Source organism: Lacerta agilis, chromosome 7 (genome assembly GCF_009819535.1).
Source record: "Lacerta agilis isolate rLacAgi1 chromosome 7, rLacAgi1.pri, whole genome shotgun sequence".
NCBI lineage: Eukaryota > Metazoa > Chordata > Lepidosauria > Squamata > Lacertidae > Lacerta > Lacerta agilis.
Window position 1 is genome coordinate 6,244,854 of NC_046318.1, and position 23,327 is coordinate 6,268,180.

Sequence of the window (23,327 nt, forward strand, 5' to 3'; positions counted from 1 at the left end):
GTTTGTGGAATGCTCTCCCCCAGGGAGGCTCCTTCATTGCATATATTTAGGCACCAGGCAAAACCTTTCCTGTATAACCAGGCCTTTGATCTTATAACTATCTGTGGCCTTTTAGAATCGGGCAGGATGCTTTTAATGTATCAATATGCCGGGGGGGGGGGGGAGGTTGGTTGCAAGTCATTTTGCCTTGCCTTTGGAAAAATAAAGTTCTAACTAAACCCCTGCACGATAGACAAAATCTAGCATTAAACTAACAAACCATGACATCAGACTAAGGTCACCTTGAACATAAGGATGCCAGCATGTCTTGCTCACCTGATCATCATCACACTTATGAGCAGGAGATGTGAATGGCCACAGGCAGGCCTAACCTACTTCCTTCCAGGAGGAAATGCAAATGAGAATTAACACTGTACTAGACAAATCCCTGATAATGGACTGTATCAATATAATAATTGGATACATACCTGCAACATACCTGTTTAGCATCTGTAGCATGTATGCTAATTCTCTTTTTGATACAATAAAATTGCATTTGATTTCCCTTGGTTGCCCTTGTTAACCCTGGAGTGTTAAAGTGTGGAGCACGTTCAGGTCTCATTGCCAAAATATCCTCAAAAAGGGTGGCGGCCATATGTGCTAATTGCACACCTCATAACATTTTATTAGCATTGAATTACTACATTAGGGATCCTATAAATTTCATGCCGTTATGTGAGTCCCTAAGAATCTGCACACAGCCTTTTTATTGTATATATATCCAATCTGAATTTTGACAGGTTAGATTTTTCCACCTAATAAATGTCATGTCTAGAGTCAAACATTTTATTGCTTTCTACAAAGAATAGTTGGAATATTTGTGTCTTCATTCAGTATGAGAACTTGTTGGGAATCATCAACTGGTTTGTCAATTCCAATTCCATCCTTACAGAAAAAGGAAGGAGTTTTTGTATTTCTGTCTTGGCCAGAGAGGCTATTGTAGTAAAAAAAATACTAATCTCAGTAAAGACCATAGACTAATAACTTAATAGCAAGAAAGGCAACAGAGCACCTCAGTAAGAGCGCTAAACCATATTTTATTGTAGTGACCAGATTTCCCTCGCGGTATCATCGCCGCAACCTCAGAAAGAACGCATGCTTGCATTCCTTACTGTCCAAAGGGTAGTATTTGTCATAGAAATCTAAAATGTACTCCTCTGTTTTAAATCCAAACTTTTGGTACAGCAGCATTGCAGAATTACTTGCAGATACATGAAGGGTTGCATCTTTGCCCATACAAGTCTGTGAAAAGAAAAGAGAGTTGTGTTACATGTGAGGAAGGAAATGAGGAGATAACTGATTATGGGAGCATTGTGCAGTCAAAGCAAGACAACTTTCAAGAAGGAAGAGATACTAAAAGCAGACAGAAGTATCATGCATTAATATACATAGATGGATAACAGATGATATAGTAAAGCACAGGTTACCTCTAATACCAATTTTTATTGGGGAAGTGAATTCAGGATACTAAATTTTCAGAATTGCTAGCTTCCAAGTTTGACTGTCCTTCAATTCTGCTTGATAAGGACCTCAGTCATTCAGTACTTACAACTGGTAAACTACAAGGAGTAGCAACCTTCAGAAGATGCAAAGTTACAGCAGCATTGACATAGCCTTAATTTCACTGAATAAATTAAGAAAGGTACCAGAAAGAAGAGCTGGAAGAATGATGGAAAGTGCAAGTATCTCATTACTTGCAAACGGGGTAAAACAATTAGCCCCAGCAGATAATAAATTTGGTCAACGAATTAACAGGTTTTGTGATGAGGAGCTTGTTAAGTCATTCAATCTGGATATGAAAGCTACAGAACTCAAGACAACACATAAAGTAGATAGTTTGCTCCATGCTGGCCAAAACTGCCTTTGGGAATTTAGAGTTGTGCTGCTATTGGAGCAACTAGGCATCTGTACCTGAATCCCAAATGCAAACCACAAATTTTACAAGGGTGTTCTCCCGTCCTTAATGAATCTGCACCAGTGGCGTAGCATGGGTTGCCTGGGCCAAGGCGCAAAAGGAGTGGCAGCATCACCATGGGGAAGGGGGCTGGCATGTCATCCTGGGTCCTCCCCCTTTTTAGTGCAACCTCTGACATCTGAGCTCTCCTGGGAGGTGCTGGGCGTGGACTCCAACCTCACAACCAGAGCCCCTCTGGCAACGCAGCTCACCCTGCACCAGCCGCTTCAGCTGCTTGTAGCGCACCCACAGAAAGCTCCACTAGTCCAGCCAAGGAGCCAGCATGCTGTCAGCTGAAGCTCGCATGGTTGCCTCTTCATTCACACCAGGCACTCCAGTGGCACCTGCCGTGCCTACGGCTGCCTGCTCCCATACAAGGGCTGGCCTGGGGGCTCTGCGGTGGCCCCAGGGCAGAAGGAAGATGAGAGGACCCAGCATGCACACTGTCGGCACCAGCCATGGCATAAGAAGCGTGTTGTACACGACACCTGCAAGCTAAGGATACGAACCCGAGGCACCAAAGGGGGCAGGGAGCAAGAGGGGGTTCTGCCCTGGCACAGGAAGGCCTGGCCAGCTACCCACTCCCCACTCACAGCCCACCCAACCACCCAGGAAAAGTCTGTGCCACACCCGTTGCCAGACTAGAGAAGGGAGCCACATCCCCCTCCCAGTCTTACAGCTCCTTCGGGACCACTGCAGCCCCCAATGCCACGCTACACCACTGATCTGCACAACATAGATGTGACAACTGAACGACGAGTAGGTCATCAAAGGGATATATTATCTTATTGAGTAAACCTGCCCTGTTTGCACTTGTATTTAAAGTAAAAGGTACAGATCATACTTTTCAAGATAATAAATCATAAAGCTACCTGGATAAGATGATAGATCATAAAGGTTGCAATTCCTGATCTTCTCCATTCAGGGTGAACAAACAGAAAAGAGATGTATGCTTCATTGTATTTAACATCTGGTACCATAAAACCAAATGCAACAATGACCTTTTTGTAAAGGACAACAACACTGAAGTCTGGATACTGCAAGCATTCTGAAAGGTCGATTCCTGTGGGAGAGAAAAGCACACCACAAATGATCACAGATTGTTGATGGAAAAGGAACATCATATAAAATATCACTTAAGGCTTTTTTTAAAAGAAAAAGAAAAAGTTTTGCTCATGTGGGACTCTCCTATTTTCATAATTTGACATTAGCATGGAGACTAGTTCATAATGTCCTAAAGGACTCAAAATCTAATTACAGGACTGGTAATAAATAATCCTGCAACAAAATGTTAAGGACATTTCCATGTTAAAGGAATAAATATACTGTTAGATATTATAATTATGTGAATAAAATGACCCAGTAGTTCAATCCTGTATGCATGCTTACTTGGAGGTATGTCCCACTGAATTCAATGGGTCTTTGACCAGAAGTAAGTGTGTGCAGGATTACACCCCAATATCACAGTAAATGTCTGCAGGTTATTCAACTTTTCCACATATACTTTCAAAAGCTACATTTATTCAGTCATGAGAGAGAATTTAAAACGGTTTTATAAGGTTATGGAATTCCAGTGGGAACCAATCAGAAAAATGGGTGGTTGTTCTATTAGGAACAGGTCACTTCAGCCAATAGAAAATGCACTGATACATGCACACAGGCTTTTTATTAATATTACTATTACATTTCTTTTTATTCCACAAGAGTGACTGTAAGCAACATACAGTGCAAAAACAAACATTAAGTATAAGAACAATAATAAAATAAGAACCCACAATGTTCATTCATAATACCGTATTTTCCGGCATATAAAACAACTGGGCGTATAAGACGACCCCCAACTTTTCCAGTTAAAATACAGAGTCTGAGATATACTTGACCACAGATTCTCCACCCGGCGTATAAGACGACCCCCGACTTTTTAATAGATTTTCCTGGATTAAAAAGTAGTAGTCTTATATGCCAGAATATACAGTATATATAGCCAACTCAACCCACTCCACTAAAAAGACGTCACAAACATATCTAAGTAGTCTCCACATTAAGGGCCAAAATTCTGTGAGAATAAAAGTATTTTTGCCCAGCCCCTCAACACAGATAAATGATGGCACCGGGCTAAGTAGACATTAGGCACAAATTCAATAATTAACATCCCCAACCCCTTTCTTTTCCTTTCCTTTTCAAGAAAAGCAGCTTCATAGCTTTTACCACCCACTATGTTTCGTTTCCAACTGTCCCACCCATCCTTCTTCCGTCTTCTCAGGATTCAAAACTAATGTATGCCTTGTGGGGGACAGCTGAAATTCTCTTTGGGAAGGGAAAAGAGAGAATCAGTGGCAGCACTGGAGCTGTAGTACATCTACCAGAATGGAATGACTAGTCGCCCCATTATTTCTCTTGACCACCTAGTAAATCCTACCTGGCCAAAAGAACTCATGGCACATTGAGTTAATAGTGGGAATGTGATTAGGGCGCACATAGCAGTAATCAATGGGTGCCTCTGGCTCAGCAGTCCAGCTGGGATCATTCTTGTGCGAATGGGCTCGAATCTCATTCAGCAACCTTAGTTTTGGAGGCTTGGTTTCATAATCACGCCTGGAGGGGACACAACAGCAATATTTGTCATTTTCAGAGTGTAACAGCAGTCAGACTCAGTCGGGCCTGAAATTAAGACATGAGTATGGTGCACAGAGACCAGGAGAGATTTGTTCTTGCCAGAGTCTAGTTGTCAAAGCCAGTCACAACTTGGAGAACAGCCATGTTTAAGTTCAAGGACGCAGCATTCTCCAGATGTCTCTCAAGTCTTATTGTGATACCATGCTGGAAAACGTGTCTCGACTTGGAGAGGGCACCTTTCCTTTTCTGTCCATGCACTAAAACTTTCAATCTGGGACCACATCCATCCACCAAGCTACCAAAAAGGTAACCATATCATCTCTTTCACAGCAATTCAGGGACCCTGTTGATGAAAATATTTTGCTATCTGTTCAGTCCTTAAGGTGCTCCATATTAATTCATTAAGCTGTAAATTGCCTTTTATTTTACTTTGTTATTAAACCTTCCTTTTTGTGGAGAGTATTCCACTACCTAGACAAAATTTCTAAAGTTGTGCATGCTGTGCTCCTGCACATTTGATAAATGTATTTGTTTCTGTCCCAACTCTAGCATACTCACAAGAAGAACAGTCTGGGCTGCAGAGAGAAAAGATCCTCCTAGCATAAGAGTTTTGCATCTTACGAAGTACCACCAAAACAGGAAAGATGAGCAAGTATTCCTGTTTCCATGCTTTTGGTATAAAACACAAAGGGGGCAGTTGAGTATCTGCCCTGCAAGGCCACCTACACTGAGAACTTATACATCTTCCCATGACTATGGATTGACTTGGTGGCAAAATCACCTCTGCCAATTTCATTCTCCATCTGTAATATGGTGGTAACAATGATCTATTTCACAGAGTAGACTTAACAGACTGTCTTTACAAACTTTTGAACATATATTTCAGCCTCAAGTCAAGGCCCTAAGAGTTGAGTGTTCAACAATTGCCCAGAAAGAGAACAAATCTGTAGTGAAAACAGCTCTGTGATCTGTACCTGATGTAGGGTTTCAAAACACGGGAAGTGTAGGGACTGATAATGCTGTGGTCAGTCAAAGCATCTTCTGAGCCTACGAGTCGGCACAGAAATTTTGTTGGCATTTGTCGAAACCCCTTCACAGCAGACAGCTTAGTCTGTAAAGCAAAGCCAACAAACAAAGGAAATCAGCCTAGAATGAGCATAAACAAGAGAGCTATCGCCGATAGAATAAAAATAACATCTGCAACTGATCTTTTCAACTTGGTAAAAAAAATGCCAATGGCAAGTTAACTACAGTGTACCACTGGCTATTTTATAAATGGTAATTTGCACCAACCACGGGGTGGCTGTTACTACTGTCATGTCCAGTTTTGAAAAAGGAGAACAGACAGTATTCAGCTAGAAGGCTGCACTAGTGCAACAGGATTTCCTCCCTTTCCTTCCCACGTGCCATCCCCAAATGTGTACCAGAGGGTTGGGGGGAAACCCAGAGGAGGTTTAGGGGTCACACAGATGGGGAGAGGGGAAGAATGTTCCATTGTGCAAAGAGAAATCTTTACACTACACATTGAACACAACCCAAGTTACCCTATCTGCAAGACGTTGAGATTACCTAGTCCCTCTTAGGAATTCAAACAGCATTGGTTTACTGGTCTTAAAAATGAAGTTACTGTGACACTGTAATCTCTTTAATGGATGGAGGTTACCCAGAAGTTGTTTGCTTCCCCCCAACTTTTCTTCAAGGGCAGAGCTATGCAAATGACTTTGTGACTTGTCTTCTTTCAGTGAAAGAAGCCTCCCTCACCCAGTTTCAGGGCACAGGGAGGGATTCACTTTACAAGCCCGTAAGCAGAATCTCTGAGCAAGGACTTCGGCTTGTGCAACAGGGCTTTCCCTACCTCTTCTCCCGACCCCCTTAAAATTGGCTCTAGGGAGATCAGGAGAACCCTCAGTGAAGCATGCAAGGGGAGGAGAGGTGGGATATTTTTGTGGCAAGCTGAAATGTTTGCGCAGATGGAAGCTTTGTTAGCACAATGTTGAATTCCACCCATAATATGCTCAATAAAAACATAACTTGGTTTCCAGTTAACCATTAACTTCTGTAGCAGTAAATTATAAATGAGTGCGTACATTAACACCCAAGAATATACAGAGAAAATGTCATTCCCAGGATTTGGATAATGTTAACTATTGAACAGAATGCTCCAGATGTCTATGGCAGTAGAGAAACAACCTGAGGTGTTCCTGGATGATCTCCATCTAGTCAAGAGTAAAGCTACAGATCACTCATTAAAGGGTTCCTTAGAGCTTCCATAACTTCCTAAGGTACTTTAAAGCTGAAGAAGAAACACGTATCTAGGCTTTAGAGCTGGGTGATATATTGGTAAGTTGTCTGAAACCGAGATGGCATTCAGATTGCAATACCAGCTTCAGACATTTTGAGCTGGCAATACATTGTGACAGCTCAAATTGCCTACAGACGGCAAAGGCGCAGGCAGGCAGGCAGATGGAGCCTGAAAAGGTTCTGGGTGACCAACTTCTCAAGCTATGCTTACCTGCCTGCCTGCACCTTTGAGAAAGCCCCACCCACCCAGTCCCTCCGTCTCACCTGAGCCAGAGAGGTATGGGGGCTTGCTCAGTTGAGCAGTGGAAGGCTTCCCATCCTCCAGCTAATCAGTTTAAGGAAGTCCCGATGCCCCTCCGGCTCACACAAGCTGGAGCGGTATGGGGGCTTGGGCTGGTATATCAGCATATTGCGGAATTTAACTGCTGGTATATCACAATGATGAGAGCCAGATACTGCCTTGCCCTACTAGGCTTTGTGGTGTCAGGCTCTTTTGTTGCCCTTGAAAACACTTCCTTGGTCCTTCTGGACATAAAAGCATCACCTAAGTGTGCCTAGAAGAAATGGATATAAAGTAAATGAAAACTGCCACATGTAATTTCCATAAAAACAGCAAAGCCCTCACTCACTCTCTGGAAAGGAGAAGGGATTGAGCAACCAGTGCCAAGGAATAACATTGCCCCATTCCATTAAGAGAAATTTCACAATGGATGTGATCATGGGCAGTGATTCATAATTACCTAAGAAAGGGTGCCTAGACGTGTTTTGTATGGACTAGCAGGTTGTGTTCCCTTTGCCCGCTATCCCCATCCAGAGTATGGGAGCGATTGAAAAAAACAGTTGAATTGGAAACATTAACCTGGTATCGATCCAAGATTCTGAAATCCTGGCTGGTAGTTCTGTACATTGCGTAATTTGCTGAGGGACAGGGAGCAATTCCTTCCTTGGGTCCATAAATCCGATCAACCAGGAGGAGAGCTGCATTCACAATACTGTCCAAGTCAAAGAGGGGCAGGCCTCTCTCGCGCTTGGCCTGCCGGATTATCAACTTGCGCCGCAGTCTCTGAGCTTCGGGGGTCATGGCTGCAGCATTTGGGCAGCCCTCCAAGTTCCTCAAGAGAAGCTTTTCTTCATAGATGCTAACAGGGGCATACTTGGGCATGCCGAACTTAGCATTCTTATGTTCCAACTGCATCCTCCTTTTGTCTCGACCCTGGTCCTGAAGGGATGTGCGGGTATTATCAGAGTTTTCAGTGTCACGTTCAAGTCTCTCTGCTTTTTCTTCCTCGCTCTCCATCTCTTGCTTAATCTGCTCTGGTGTCTTCACCTTCTTTCGGATCATTCCCGCTGGCCCACTCGGGGGTGGGATATACTCTATTCCAGGATCGATAACACTATCACCTTCCATCTCTTCATCATCTATAAACAAAACAAAATATTCCATAAATTTTGTGACAATGTAACAAATACAACTTATCTGAAGAAGTGTGCATGAACATGAAAGCTTATACCCAGAACAAACTTAGTTGGCCTCTAAGGTGCTACTGGACTATTTTTTAATTTTTTAATTTATTTTGACAGCGTCAGACCAACATGGCTACCTACCTGAATCTAGAATACAACTGTGTGATCTTCCTAGGAGACTGTGGCTTAAATATGAAAGGGTACACAGCCATTCCCCATTAATATTCAGTTGAGACTACCTGTTCCAAAGTAGTATTCTCCAGATTTGCTAGTTCAAAGAGGTTTTGATTTATGAAAATCAGGCCCCTTTACTAGATCCAGTGTTGCTCTGAATAGGATGCTTAATCCAGGAAGGAAGATGGACCACAAAAGTCTGACAGCAGAAAAGACAGGCCTTTTAGTAGCACAAATATATCTAAAAAGATGCTGATAGAATAGCCTGGAATAGTAACTCAATAGATGTATATAAAGACTGTGGCAAGTTGGCCAGAATGAAATGCTACACTCACTAAAAGGTAAAGGTAAAGGACTGCTGGATGGTTAAGACGACTATGGGGTTGTGGCACTCATCTCGCTTTCAGGCCGAGGGAGCCAGGGTTTGTCCACAGACAGATTTCCGGGTCATGTGGCCATGGGGACACCGTGACAGAAGCCAGAGCACACAGAAAAGCCGTTTACCTTCCCGGCACAGTAGTACCTCTTTATCTACTTGCACTGGTGTGCTTTCGAACTGCTAGGTTGGCAGGAGCTGGGACAGAGCAACGGGAGCTCACTCCATTGTGGGCATTCGAACTGATGACCTTCCGATCGGCAAGCCCAAGAGGTTTAGACCACAGCAACACCCACATCCCTATTAGACTTACTATGAGGTTCCATTACAGCAAAATATATATCAGGAGGCCTGGTTTGGTCAAAATCAAGTATACACTCCCAGAATTAATGCTAAATACAGCGCTTCTGGTAAATGAGCCACCATAGCCGCTAGAGAAGTGATGGCCAGACTTGGCCCTCCAGCTGTTTTGGGACTACAACTCCCATGATCCCTAGCTAACAGGACCAGTGGTCAGGGATGATGGGAACTGTAGTCCCAAAACAGCTGGAGGGCCAAGTTTGGCCATCACTGCACTAGAGGGTTGTGAAAATTTGTGTCCCGGGGCTTTTTAGACTTGTCTACCCATGTAGTATCTGAAACCGAAGAGGCGCATTGGTTGTCAGATGTGAAATATTTTCAGCATTATTTTCAGCTCTCCTGAAATTAGCTGTTGGAAGGAAAGGCAACATAAATTTTAATAATCAATAATAAAGCATCAGGAAAGTTAAAACACAACTGTATTGACAGGGAGGAGGGGAGGGTGGAATCTCCAGAACTAGCAACCTAGGTGGTCAACCAAAACCAAAACAGCAGCAAACAAAAAAAGGCATTTTTCTATGTTCTAGTATTATTGCTAATTTTGTTTGTTTGTTTTGGTACAGTTGAGAAAATAAGGAAATAGCACTTGCAGCATTTTCTTCTTTTTTTGCCCATGTATATGCTTCCAGAAGCATACATCAGAGAAAGTTAACATTCCAGCAAGTATCTAGCAACACAGATGGCATATATGTGATTGTCAGAAGCACTGGTTGGGTGCACAATTTGCTACATGAATTAATACTAGACAAGGAATACTATTACTGGTAAGTGCTTGAATATTTTTCACATTAGAAAACATTTTCCTTGGTACATTAGTGAATATAATTATTGAGAATAAGTACCGGTATCACAGTTCCTGGTGGGTGTTAAATATCACCAAAAATAGAACTATGGTCTAGAAATGGTTGTAAAAATGAGATCCAATAGAGGTTAATAGACAAGGAAATGTTAAAGTAGTTTTTACCATGAAACAGGGCCTGGGGTGGCATTATATCTGGAATAAGGTCTGCTTCTGAGAGCAGGCTCGGTGTAGCTGAGTGAGAAGCTGGTGTTCCGGGAGCAGAGAAGTCTGGAGAAGGAGATGGGGATGGGCTTGTCAAAGGAGTTCGATCAGAGGAGCTCAGGGAAGAAAAGTCAACCACTTCCCCCTTCTCAAGTATAATGTCAGGTCGCCGGCTTCGACTGATGAATTTGACTGGCGTGGAGGATGTGCTTCTGTCCAGGAAGGCAGCTGCCTCCTTCTGAGCTCTCCTGATGTCCTTGGCTTCCTGAGTGCGAGATCTCTTCTCCTTCAGCTCCATGGCAGATTCTACTGGATTGCGGCTCGCTCTCTTTCTAAGTCCCTCCACTGTAATGATAGGGTCTAATGATGGTTTTGAACCTGCCAGAGAACAAGTAGTGTGTTTGTTCCAACATGCAGAGAGAATACCAATTTTAGAACTTTAGGGAAGCTTTTTTTTTGTAAATAATTTTTATTGGTTTTTTCCTTTGTATTTTAACAAACAATTAAAGTAATACAGAATAATGTAGAAACAAATAAAACCCAAACTTGAATTTCCATAAATTTATACCACTCTTGTCATTTACATTTAAAGATTTGAGTCCCCTCCCTTCTTCCTTCTTATGTCTTCTCTAGCTCATATATCAATATATCGCACATCAGTTCTTCTTACTCCAATTAAGAATAAATAATAATAATAATAAAATATTCCCTTGTCGGATTTCGACTTGTTCTTATACTCCTATTTCCATACTTAAATCTTTGCTTATTTCTTATATATTCATTTTATCCATTAGTAATCAACGCCAAGTGTTATATGTCATCCTTTACGTCCAGGGAAGCTTTTAATATTTGATGAATTATTGTATTTTAATATTTTGCTGGAAGCCGCCCAGAGTGGCTGGGGAAACCCAGCCAGATGGACGGGGTATAAATTATTATTATTATTATTATTATTATTATTATTATTATTATTATTATTATTCCAAAGCAAAGGCAGCATCTATTTCTACAGAAGGTATCCAACATAAACAACTTTTTAAAGACAATAAAAATACACCTTTCCTGATACAGGAAAACGTGACAAGCAGGTGCTAACATTCTTTAATTCCAGACTGCATATAACAGAATGTGGGAATGGAATATATTTTTGTCACATACATTGAACGTTTTCCACCGAATTTTTAAGAGGAAGAAGAAAGGCAAGAAGTAGGGAAAAGGAGAACTGCAAAGTGGTAAAAGAAGCTGGGGAAGAAACTGGTGAATAGAGAGGCTGAATGGGTGGTGAGCTTGGGAGTGGATAGGGAACAAGAGTGGCTGAGTGGGAGAAGCAGCAACCAAGAAACATATAATGGGATGTACAAAGGGCAAGAGCTATACCTATACAATACCTACCCACCCACACTTTGCAGAAAGTTCACGGGTCTTTAAAAACTGAGGATGTCTGCATGATGGCGTACCCTTTACAAATTTCTACATTTGAAATTTATTGTTTTTATTTTGACTGAAATCCATGTCAATAGTACAGAAGAGTGCAAACCTACTCTCTCTCCTCACGTACCCACACCATGCCAAAAACACCAGTTGTAAGACTATTGCATCCTTAAATGTGCAAATGATTTGCAGTTTACAAATTATTACCTTTTGTTTTTAGGCCAGATGCAGAAAGCTTCTCTCCTTCCGGCTTCATTGTAGGGGGCCTATTGTGGACAAGTTTCCACCATCCTGGTTCTCCAAACTCCTGAGCCCCTGAACGGAAATATAAAGGGCTCCCCACAGACAGACAACCAGCAACAGTGCTCCACCAAGTAGAAGTCTTCTTTCTAAATCAAAGAAAGGGAAAATGTGTCTGAAAGAGAGCTTTGTTTACTACATTGGTAGTAGATTGCTAGTTCCTCTTCAGATCTTAAGTGAAATTAATGGGATGAGCACAGTAGCAAGGACTGGAAGCAGGAATCAATTTCTGCAATCAACTATAGCTGAAATGTATATGCATTATTTCAAATTTTATTCTGGATTCTCAAAATCTTAGGACAAATTACTAATGAGGGCTAGTAGATGTTAAGGGACACTAAACGTGGTGCAATCTTGTACTATTTTGAGAGACCAGAATAAACTTTGAAATAAAATGGCTGTATATTTTGGCCTTCACTGCTTGCAGAAACCAACTGGAGGGAGACAAGCTAGGGAAAGTCATACTATGCAGAACTATACAGAAGTGAACTAACTATTGAGCTTCACCCACTTTGGATATCTTCTTTTACTCTCAACGAGGAGAAAAAATGTTTTCCTACATTTTAATTATATGCAGACCTTTTGTTCTTTACCTTCAGTTTTAAGACAACATAATGGCATTACCGGTTTCCTAGTAGAAAATTCCAGTGTTTTTCAATGAAAGCACAAATGTCTTCCTTCCACCTGAAGTAGCCTTGGCGGCCAGTTCCTTCCAGGGATAGATTGTACATTGCCAGCATAACAACCTGAAACACAAATAGGAGCCTCTCATTTACAATAGGTAAGAAATAATTTTTTCTGGGATAAAATAATTCTCTTCTCCTAACAGGTTATATAAAATAATCAAATCTTAGACAATATTGGTTTTTTTTGGGGGGGTATTAAATCTGCCTGGATTAAGATTACCCTAAATGCATCTATTTCAGTTAACGAATGTTCAGATGATTTATCCTAAAAGAGGAACACGACAAATGTGTCCTTTATTACTAGGGCAATAAAAATATAAATGGAAATACAAGGAGTTAAGATCAGATAAGAGCAATTTAAAACTAGTTGGTATGTGGATGAATTAATCTGGGAAACTCCTAAATTTGTTTTACAGAATCCAATGCAATCTCCAGATACAAATTGATTTTCACAAGGCCTGAATGGATGGGCCTCAACTTGGATAGAACTACAAAGGGAAAAACAGGGTACAGTATCTGATTCCATGGAGGGACTTTCTAATTAAATACTTAGAAATTTGATACTACTATAGTCCTAACTACTATGGGAACTCATGGAAGAGTTTAAGGAAGATTTGTTGCAATGGGCATACTTGAAGATACCCTAATAAGGGAAAAATTCAGCTTTAAAAAAATCTGTACCATAGTATTAGGTAATATTTTAAAATATCTCTCTGCAAGTACTCACTACGGCAATTACTAATCGGCAAAAACTCAAATTGCATTTCCTATTGGATTGGAAGTAGCAGAAAAAGTTTTATCATGATGAATAAAAAACAATGATGCATTAAAGAACTTTTGCAATGTTGCTATGGTAATGCATTTTAAGACCTTGCTTTATTTAGATGAGAATATTTTTGGAACAAAGTAACAAATCAATGAAACTTAAAAATACACATGTAGTTATGATGTATTTGATGACAGACTTGGTTAAAACACATACTTAACCAAGCAGTATGTTTTAAGGAGGAATTGGAGCATAAAACTTGCAAGGTTGGAGAAGAATAACTGAGAAATTTATTTATTAAAGGAATTTTGAAATCTTTTAACTTATTAGATTAGCCAACACCATTCCCCTGACTCCAATATTTACAAATAAAACATAGTTAATAGTTTTTCTTCTATATTGTGGGGTGGTAGCCCTACTTGCAATTTACTTCAGGTATCTTCAGAAGGCAATTTAGGGAATAGGATTAGCATGCCAGTCAACTGACTACATATAATTTGTCCAAGCCACTATGTAAATGGAACTTTCTCTATTTCATTATGGTATGTCATCTGTCAGCAAGGAGTGAAGGCAACTTGTCCCTTGGCACTGGAGCAGTCTGGCCAAACTGCAAAGTATCACAATCCATGGCCAAAAGATAATTTCCTTTCTGTGTTTACATAACAAATAAATAAATCTTAAATTTAAAAAAATTAATCTGGCTTTTTGCAATGAGTTTTTTAGATTCCAAGATAGTCATGTACCTTTAAGGGTAAGCAATTAAAAAAATTAGATTCACACTTAGAAGCTTGCTAACAACCCCTCCCCCTTGCACCTTATTGTAATACATAGAAATGTGAAATCCAGTTTTGGTGCAATTACTAAGGGTCCGCTTGTTACTTACCTGCTGCCAAGTTAGCCTCAGCCGTTCAAACTGTTCCTTCCCATCTTCTGAGCAATCAGAGCAAGTAAATCTGAAAAAATTATCACCTTTGAGATAGGTGATCTGTTCTCTCACCTGATCTGTAAACAAGCAAACAAAACCTTAGGCCTTAATTTTTCCCAACAAATGGGACCCACACACCAACACATTACGAGCAAGGTCCAAAATAGCAGAAATGGGGTTCATTCTTACAGAAATCCATGTAACCTCAATTGGTGGGCACATCTGTCTCTATTTTGGAGATATCACACAGATATGTATCATAAGTGCAATTCCTTTTGAAATCTTAAGAATTGTGCATGCAAATTTTTTTCTCTCAAACAGAAAAAAATTCTTATCTATAGCTTTTATGTAGTTCTTGTGAACGCCATCCAGCCACTCCCCAAAGAGGCTAGTCTAGTCCCTTCTAAAGGGATCACTGGAGAGGCTAGCCTTGGCCTTGAAGTCCACGCCAGTGGACTCTGCTAGGGCCCTGGCTGAAAACTGAAGAGCATATGCAGTTGCATCTCTGTGTAGGCACAGACTTGAACTAGTTTTCATAGTCCCTAGTGCTAATGGGTGGGGCTATGGGCAACACCCAGCAGAAGGGGCTGAGCTTAGAGGAGGCATGAAAGAAGCTGCCATAGAGGCTCTGATGGCTAAGGCTGAGAGCTTGTGGGTTCTGCACAGCATGATCTTTGCCTTCCTGTCAATGGGGTTCTTTGGGAATACCTCCCCATGTTTTAAAAAGGGGAATGGGACATCCACCCATTCTTTCTTCTGAAAGGGGTATAGCTGATTTACCAGCAAGCAGTAGGCCCAGGAAGCTTCTGAGGTCTGCCACTCACTCATGATTGTGGACTACAAGTCATTTGGAAAAAGGAATCCCCTTTTGCTAGGTTTGTGCCTTGGGAAGGACGTGCTTTCAACTGGCTCTTGTCTGATCTGCTTCCTGAAGGCCCAGCTCAGCAAGGGTCACAATCTTGTAGGTCTTGACCAAGACCTTGACGTTAGAAGGGCAAAACAAAGGAAACATTTTTATTATTTAAAATAATCAAGAATTAGGAAGCCTTACTTGCTGGTATCCATTTCTGACATCTTTCACAGTAGTAAGACATCTCTTCTGTCCAGGATGTGTCCCCTTCATCACTATTTATAGAGTCTCCACTCTGATCATGACTCAAATCCACGGATGCCTGATCTTCAGACTCTACTATGAGAAGAGTTTCTCCTTCCACTTCTCCTTCTTCCAGCCCTTCTGAAGGCGATGTCCTTGTAGCTTCATCATCATGACGGCTCATCATCTCACTCATGTACACATTAGTATCCATTGTGAATTGACAGTGACTTTTATTATGCAAGAAGCCCAGCAAAACAAAAATTGTTCCAACAAATATGAAGACATTTAAATAACTGAAATGAAAAGGGAGATCCCAACACTTCCCTGCCCTTACTGTGAGGATTCTTTTCCCATGAACATTTTGCTTCTTTCCATTTCAAGTTGCTCAGTCAAGGCAATCTGTTGCTCCAAAAGGCGAAGATTTTCTTGCTTACGATTCTGCCTCTCAAAATCTCTCAGCACTCCTTCACGTAGCCTCTGAAAGAGACACCTCATCATATTATGCTATATATCTCTTAATAATGTACTGTTCAAAAACTTGACAAAGTGTAAAGGTACTGCTATAGGAAATTAAGGCCAACTGTGAATATTACAAAGCAATCATACTGTTGCAAAAGTAACTTCAAAGGTTTTGCTAACTGTAGGAAGTATATATCCTAATTCCAATACAGGACTAAGCCATCTGCAAATCATAAAGAAAAGAGTCATTACCTGAAGATCGCTATATCACAAACCAATAATCAGGCTTTCTGTGGCTATATGAAACACTGGGGCATAAAATGCTGGGGGGAAATTATGTTACAAAGTGCAGAGATAACATGGAAGAAGGAATGGTTGAATTGGGAGAAAGGGCAGCAACAGCAGGTGCAATTTCTCCTCCTATGCAAAGTGTCAAATACCTCTGTTCATTGTTGTTTCCTTTTCTCTCCAGCTCCTATACCCCTTTTGGAAAAGAAACATATTAAACGGCTTCATAGCAAGTGTACATGTGCGTGTGTAAAAAACATTTGGCTATATAGGAGAATTTCTTACTTCTACCCCTCCAGGATTTTGGACAGAAATCCAGGGAAGATTCTCATGACTACTTGGCAGTCCAGGCAGCACACACACACACACACCGGTTTGTGTGGGGGTTACGTTTGGAGCAGGGCTTGTTGTCAAGTGGGTGCCACTGCCATGCTAAGAGAAGGAGGGAGGTGTTCATGGTGAGTTCCAGGACCTCTTTTTCTAGGGAAAATAGCATGGGTTCCGAGGCACCACACACATTGGTGAAATTGCGCATGATTGAAAATCCACTGGAAAAGACCGCAGACACCCTGTCCCACCCTTTGAGCGATGTTCCAGTGACATCTTTACAATATTCTGGGGTCCTTTCTGGGTTTGTTGTGATGTACATGTATATACTGAACCCGTGCAGTGCTTTTTTCTGGGGAGATGCAGGGGTAAGCATACCCCTAAACATTTTGTCCAGGGGTCGGCAACATGCAGCCCATGGGCCAGATGCAGCCCACGAAGACCGTTTTACCGGCCCACGAGCCACCCCTGAACTGAGTCACCCACTCGGCAAGTCCCCCGGGCACTGCGCTAAACCGACGCAGCGCGGTGTGGGGACTTGCTGAGCAGCGCCAGAAATTGCATCTGCGCACACGTAGATACCGGCATTAACCCCTGTGCATGTCCAGACGCTAAAAACGCTTCTGCGCAGGTGCGGTTTTCGGCATCTGGGCATGCACAGAAGCAATTTCCGACGCCGTGGACATGCACACACGCGATTTCCGACGTCGCGCTGCGCCAGTCCAGCCCACGGACGATCTCCGTGGGAGTGATCCAGCCCATGGCCGGTAAACCTTGCCGACCCCTGATCTTGTCAACCTACCAGGAGAAGAAACTAAAAAAAATAAAAATAAAATTAGTTTCTTCTCTAGCACGGTGAATCTGTTGCTACCCCTGACGGCGGCCTCATTTCCTGAGTCTCAGTCGGAAGCGGGCGTTTAATGTGTGAAGCAGTGTAGAATGTGGATGTGTGGTGTTTTACTGAGGGAAGTTTGGCCTCCTTGAGGGGCAGCATTTCAATACCAGTAAGAAAATTACTGTGAGCTGTCAGCTGTGTAATATGAAGTAATAATGCATGTTCTTTGTACTTTTGTCCATTTACTCTATTTATTTCCCCCGATTTGAACTATACAATGGTGACTTTCATGAGTCAAAATGAGAGTAGCCCTAAACATTTTTTTTAAGGAAAAAAAGCACTGAACCCGTGCAAATTTGGGAGGGGGGCGTGTCCGCTGCCTGTGCCCCTCCCACAGCCATCTTACCCGTTGTTGGTTTACACGCACACAGTTCAGTCCCTACTCGGCAAAAGGGTTACAGGATGCATTCACCCTAATAATAACGCAGCCCCTGGCATGTGGGCGCCCCGGAAAGTCCACGGCTATTTCGGCCCCACGGTGCTCCCACCTGCAAGGCGGTGGGGGGTGGGGGGGAATAGGCCACGTTTATACAGAGTGCGGGTGGGGGGAGGGAGAGGCCTACCTCCCTGACGCGGCTCTGCTGGAGGTGGACGGCCGCGACGACGACGCCCGAGGCCGCGACGGAGGCCGCCAGAACCACCTTGGACGCCGCCGACATGCCCGGCGGACTCGGCCTTCCCCTCAGCGCCCGCTGGGACCCCAAGGAGCATGCGCGGCCTCTTGCGCATGCCCAGCGTCTAGGCGCTTTCCGAGCGCTCTTTCGGCTGCGGCTTAAAGAGGCAAAGGCCCTTTTGACGCTCTCCCTGACCGCCGCGATTTCCGGTTCCATTCGGAGCAAGCCCTTCCACGCCGCGAGAGGGGCAAAAAGCGTGCGTGCAGCTCGTGTCTTAATGACAGTTTTGGTTCGGGTTCAGAAACCCGGGTCAGCTGTTGCGGTTTTTTTGCTGCAGCCCCGAGGCTTGCCTCCCCTGGGGTGGTCGGAGGGAGAAACACGGGCTTTTCAGTTCGGTGTAAGATTTTCATTCCAGTAGCACCTTATAGACCAACTGAGTTTGTTCTTGGTATGAGCTTTCGTGTGCATGCACACATCTGAAGAAGTGTGCATGCACACGAAAGCTCATACCAAGAACAAACTCAGTTGGTCTATAAGGTGCTACTGGATAAATTTTCTATTTTGTTTCGACTATGGCAGACCAACACGGCTACCCACCTGTAACTAAGATTTTCATTGACGTTTTTCATAATTCAGTAATATATAGAAGACTAAGCAAAAAAACAAACCAGAACAGCTACCCAGAATATGCAAACAGAATAAATAGAATGTGGGATCATCTGCCTCTACCACCCACAGGAGGTAACAAGAAGAAGAAAGACAGAGAAGGAGAAAGGGGGGGGGGGTGTTTTCCTTTTTCCTCCCCTCCATGTTTCGGGGAGTGGTGTAGGTGTGCAAAAACGGAGTCAAGTTCGTGGGCGTAGGCAAACGGGGACAGGGAGGGGCAGCTACCCACCATCAATAAAAATCAATAAAATATATAGTAAACTGAGGTTCTCCCCCACAACAAAAGGCCTGCCCCCCCCCAAAAAAAAAAATCCAGACGACGCTCATGGTCCTTTTTATTTGGAAAACAAAATATCTGCACCAAATGAAGGAAACGGTGAAGCTGCCATACGAAGTCCTTCCTATGATTTCGAAGGGAAAGGTCACCAATCGCTTTTAAATCCGTTAATTGCAATGCTTCAGCAGCCAGCCAGCCATTTCTTAGGAAATGCGGGAAGTGTTGATACCCTTGTGAAAGTCTTGTTATGGTAAAGGGAGCTGGCTCTGAGGGGATGGGTGTTTTTCTTTATCTCATTGCTGGAGGAGGGGCAACAGAAAGCAAAAGTAAATTCTGGAGACTGGAGAAGCTTCTTGCATTGGGGGGGGGGGCGCTGGCTGAAGAAGAGAGGAATGACATTATTTTTTATTGTTTAAAACAGTCCAGTGTGCCCTTTAAAAGAAACCAAGTTAGGCTTCAAGCAGCCTACAGACTTAAAATGGAGTAAGTTTATTTCTGAGAAGACATGTGTCGGCCTATGCACTTAACTGTGGGATAAACCCACTCTAGCCCATGGGGGCAGCAGCCATTATTAGGTAAAGGTAAAGGGACCCCTGACCATCAGGTCCAGTCATGTCCGACTCTGGGGTTGCGACGCTCATCTCTCTCTATAGGCCGAGGGAGCCGGCGTTTGTCCGCAGACAGCTTCCAGATCATGTGGCCAACATGACAAAACCGCTTCTGGAGAACCAGAGCAGCACACGGAAATGCCATTTACCTTCCCGCTGGAGCGGTCCCTATTTATCTACTTGCACTTTGACGTGCTTTTGAACTGCTAGGTGGGCAGGAGCTGGGACCGAGCAACAGGAGCTCACCCCATGGCAGGGATTCGAACCACCGACCTTCTGATCAGCAAGCACTAGATTCTGTGGTTTAACCCACAACGCCACCTGGGTCCCGTTATTACTGCAGCCTTAATGAACACAAGCACAACCTTGAAGTGAGTGGTCTCCAAGTGGATTAAATATCCCCCCCCCCCGGCTTCGAATTGCGCTTTGTGCTGGGAATTGGACAGTTAATCCAGTTTCAGCCCTAGATAACAGAAGCTTTGTCAGCCTACAGGATTCCCTTTTAAACAGGTCACCAGTGGTAGACTAACTCAGTGTTTTTCAACCACTGTTCCGCGGCACACTAGTGTGCCGCGAGATGTTGCCTGGTGTGCCGTGGGAAAAATTGAAAAATTACTTTATATATAGTCAATATAGGCACAGAGTTAAAATTTTTTAACATTTTCTAATGGTGGTGTGCCTCATGATTTTTTTCATGAAACAAGTGTGCCTTTGCCCAAAAAAGGTTGAAAAACACTGGACTAACTGCATAATCCTAACCATGATTCTATTCAAAGGTAAAGTCTGTTGAAGTCAATAGGGAAAGAGTTAAAAGGTAAAGGTAAAGGGACCCCTGGCCATTAGGTCCAGTCGCGGACGAGACGACTCTGGGGTTGCGGCGCACATCTCGCTTTACTGGCCAAGGGAGCCAGCGTTTGTCCGCAGACAGCTTCCGGGTCACGTGGCCAGCATGACAGCCGCTTCTGGTGAAACCAGAGCAGCGCACGTACCCACCGGAACGGTACCATACCTATTTATCACCTACGGTATTTATCTACTTGCACTCGAACCACCGACCTTCTGATCGGCAAGCCCTAGGCTCTGTGGTTTCGACCACAGCGCCACCCGCGTCCCCTAAGGAAAGGATTACTCCCAGGTAAATGAGTTTAGAATTACAGGATAAACTGCAATCCGAACCCTACTTCCTGGGAGTTGTAAGGTCTATTGAAGTTCTGTGCGGCACCTTTCAGATTAACCAATTCACGCTCCAGTCCTCCTAACTGGGAATAATCCCTATGGCATTTAGTGGGGTTTATTTCAGAGTAATGCATGGCTATAGTGACAGTTACTCACATTAGAAATTTTGACAGTAGGGAGTCAGGGACCCCTTCTAAACCAAGGTCAGACACTTTTTGTTTTAGTTAGGTACTATAATGTACTTTGAGGGACCCAGGTGGCGCTGTGGGTTAAACCACAGAGTCTAGGGCTTGCTGATCAGAAGGTCGGCGGTTCGAATCCCTGCCACGGGGTGAGCTCCCGTTGCTCGGTCCCAGCTCCTGCCCACCTAGCAGTTCGAAAGCACGTCAAAGTGCAAGTAGATAAATAGGGACCGCTCCAGCGGGAAGGTAAACGGCGTTTCCGTGCGCTGCTCTGGTTCGCCAGAAGCGGCTTTGTCATGCTGGCCACATGACCCGGAAACTGTCTGCAGACAAACGCCGGCTCCCTTGGCCTATAGAGCGAGATGAGCGCCGCAACCCCAGAGTCGGACACGACTGGACCTGATGGTCAGGGGTCCCTTTACCTTTATAATGTACTTTATGCAACTGCAATGCTTTAGTGTCCACACCTTTGCAAGAAAGGAGGAAGGGGGGCGGGAAGCAAAACAACTTGGCCTCAAGCATGTGACTTTATTGGCCTTCCCTACAAGTAACTTCTGGGGTAGCTCAGTCGAGCATAGAATCATAGAATTGTATAGGTGGAATGGACCACAAGGGTCATCTAATCTGACCCCCTGCAATGCAGGAAGCTTTTGCCCAATGTGGGACTTGAACCCACAGCCCTGAGATTAAGAGTCTCATGCTCTACCACCTGAGCTCTCCATGAGACTCTTAATCTCGGGGGCATGGGTTCGAGCCCCACATTGGGCAAAAAAAAAATTCCTGCATTGCAGGGGGTTGGACTAGATGTCCCTTTGGTCCCTTCCATCTCTATAATTCTATGATTCCTCCCTGGCCACTGGTCACCCCAGCTGGTCCAGGGGGTAGCAGCCACCAGTGCACTGCGGTCTAAAAGACATCCCATTAGGTCCATGGGGCAGATTGGAGGTGCTATTGGTGTATTGTCCACGCTGACCAGCCTCCCTGCCTGAGCTTACAGAAGGCATCTCTCAGGCATGGTGTTGGACGCAGGGCCGGCCCAGTCATGAGGCGAGGGGCAGCAGTGACCGCAGGGCAGCAGCCTCCGGACAACTGGGAGGGCCAGCAGATCCACATCCCGCACTTGTGGGCTGCCACTGCCTCTTCCTCTGCAATATGCCCCACCTGCTGTGTGCCTGCTGCTAGGTGGGGGGGGCACAGCTGTGGGTGGGGGGCAGCAGGTGAACAGCAGAGGAGGAGAGGAGGCAGGGGTGGACTTGGGTAATCTTTATAATATGGCGCCCTGTGTGAGGTCAAAATTCAGTGCCCCAAAATGGATCTTCTCAAGTATGGATCTTCTTAATTTTGTCTCTCATTAGCTCAGAGCCCTGTGCTGGGGAACTGCTCACACTACCGTATTTTCCGGCGTATAAGACGACTGGGCGTATAAGACAACCCCCAACTTTTCCAGTTAAAATAGAGAGTTTGAGATATACTACGACCGCAGATTTTCCACCCGGCATATAAGACGACCCCCCGCTTTTGAGAAGATTTTCCTGGATTAAAAAGTAGTCTTATACGCCAGAATATACAGTACCTTTAATCCAGCGCAGCAGAGAGACAGAATATTCTGTTTTGCCTCTAGTGCCAAAACATCCTGGGTCGCCCCAACTGGACGACAAATCTGATGGGGATTTTCCAATGTCAGCGATCCCGTTGAGCTCCTTACCTCACTGTGGACCAGGGAGATAAGGAGGGCTATTGACTCAATCTCTTGGGAGTGTCCACTCGGGCACTTGTGCTCCTTAGTTTTCATCAGAATTATGTGAATTGAAGCAGGCCAGGCAATGTCTAGCTGGCTAGCGTGAAAGTGGTAGAGTGCAGCTGACTGAACAGCAAAGCTGCCTGACTGATTGGGTGCTGGAACTGTCAAAGATCTGCTGTGACAAGATTGCTGGATTTTGAGTTCAGAAGGGCACACCTTCATGCTGATTTTGATGCTGCTGTAAATACAGTCTCTGCTGAGGCGTTCAGAGTGTTGCCTTAGTACAGGCATAGGCAACCTTCGGCTCTCCAGATGTTTTGGCCTACAACTCCCATGATCCCTAGCTAACAGGACCAGTGATCAGGGATGATGGGGATTGTAGTCCAAAACATCTGGAGAGCCGAAGGTTGCCTATGCCTGCCTTAGTAGATTCTCCAGCTGCTGAGGCTTTTTGGTTAGCATAAACTGTATATTCCCCCCTATATAGATAGTTGTCTGGGGTAGAAACTTAATTATGTTATTTAGGTTGTATTTATGATGTATTGACTAAACTTCAGCTTCTGGATGAGAGTGGGATGTGTTATTTCATTTGTGCATGATGCT

The 23,327-nt window shown here is 43.8% G+C and overlaps 2 protein-coding genes across 3 annotated transcripts; both read right to left on the minus strand.

Annotated features, from left to right (window-relative positions):
• Positions 1 to 1,056: 1,056 nt before the first annotated feature.
• On the minus strand, positions 1,057 to 15,726 carry KAT14 (lysine acetyltransferase 14). Of its 2 annotated transcripts, XM_033154264.1 has the most exons (10): positions 15,447 to 15,726; positions 14,354 to 14,472; positions 12,643 to 12,764; positions 11,926 to 12,107; positions 10,249 to 10,665; positions 7,770 to 8,329; positions 5,584 to 5,720; positions 4,413 to 4,588; positions 2,866 to 3,056; positions 1,057 to 1,281 (listed from the first exon to the last, which is right to left on the minus strand). In XM_033154264.1, exons 1-10 carry the CDS (start codon positions 15,700 to 15,702, stop codon positions 1,108 to 1,110), a joined length of 2,334 nt encoding a protein of 777 aa, XP_033010155.1. In that variant the 5' UTR covers positions 15,703 to 15,726; the 3' UTR covers positions 1,057 to 1,107. The 2 variants fall into 2 exon arrangements, with proteins under 2 accessions (XP_033010155.1, XP_033010156.1); XM_033154265.1 differs by lacking the exon at positions 10,249 to 10,665.
• Positions 15,727 to 15,784: 58 nt separating this feature from the next.
• On the minus strand, positions 15,785 to 18,161 carry LOC117049525 (protein PET117 homolog, mitochondrial). Its single transcript, XM_033154266.1, has 2 exons — positions 18,024 to 18,161; positions 15,785 to 15,968 (listed from the first exon to the last, which is right to left on the minus strand). The coding sequence occupies exons 1-2, from the start codon at positions 18,117 to 18,119 to the stop codon at positions 15,822 to 15,824; spliced, it is 243 nt and encodes an 80-aa protein (XP_033010157.1). The 5' UTR covers positions 18,120 to 18,161; the 3' UTR covers positions 15,785 to 15,821.
• Positions 18,162 to 23,327: the final 5,166 nt, after the last annotated feature.

What these genes read in the sequence shown, in the direction of transcription:
- KAT14 (XM_033154264.1), bottom strand. Translation starts at nt 15,702, where the DNA reads ATGGATACTAATGTGTACATGAGTGAGATGATGAGCCGTCATGATGAT. An exon ending in TGAGGCTAACTTGGCAGCAG is followed by an intron (nt 12,765 to 14,353) that starts GTAAGTAACAAG and finishes TTTGTGTTTCAG; the next exon opens with GTTGTTATGCTGGCAATGTA. An exon ending in AATTTTCTACTAGGAAACCG is followed by an intron (nt 12,108 to 12,642) that starts GTAATGCCATTA and finishes TCTTTGATTTAG; the next exon opens with AAAGAAGACTTCTACTTGGT.
- LOC117049525 (XM_033154266.1), bottom strand. Translation starts at nt 18,119, where the DNA reads ATGTCGGCGGCGTCCAAGGTGGTTCTGGCGGCCTCCGTCGCGGCCTCG. An exon ending in AGCAGAGCCGCGTCAGGGAG is followed by an intron (nt 15,969 to 18,023) that starts GTAGGCCTCTCC and finishes TGTCTCTTTCAG; the next exon opens with AGGCTACGTGAAGGAGTGCT.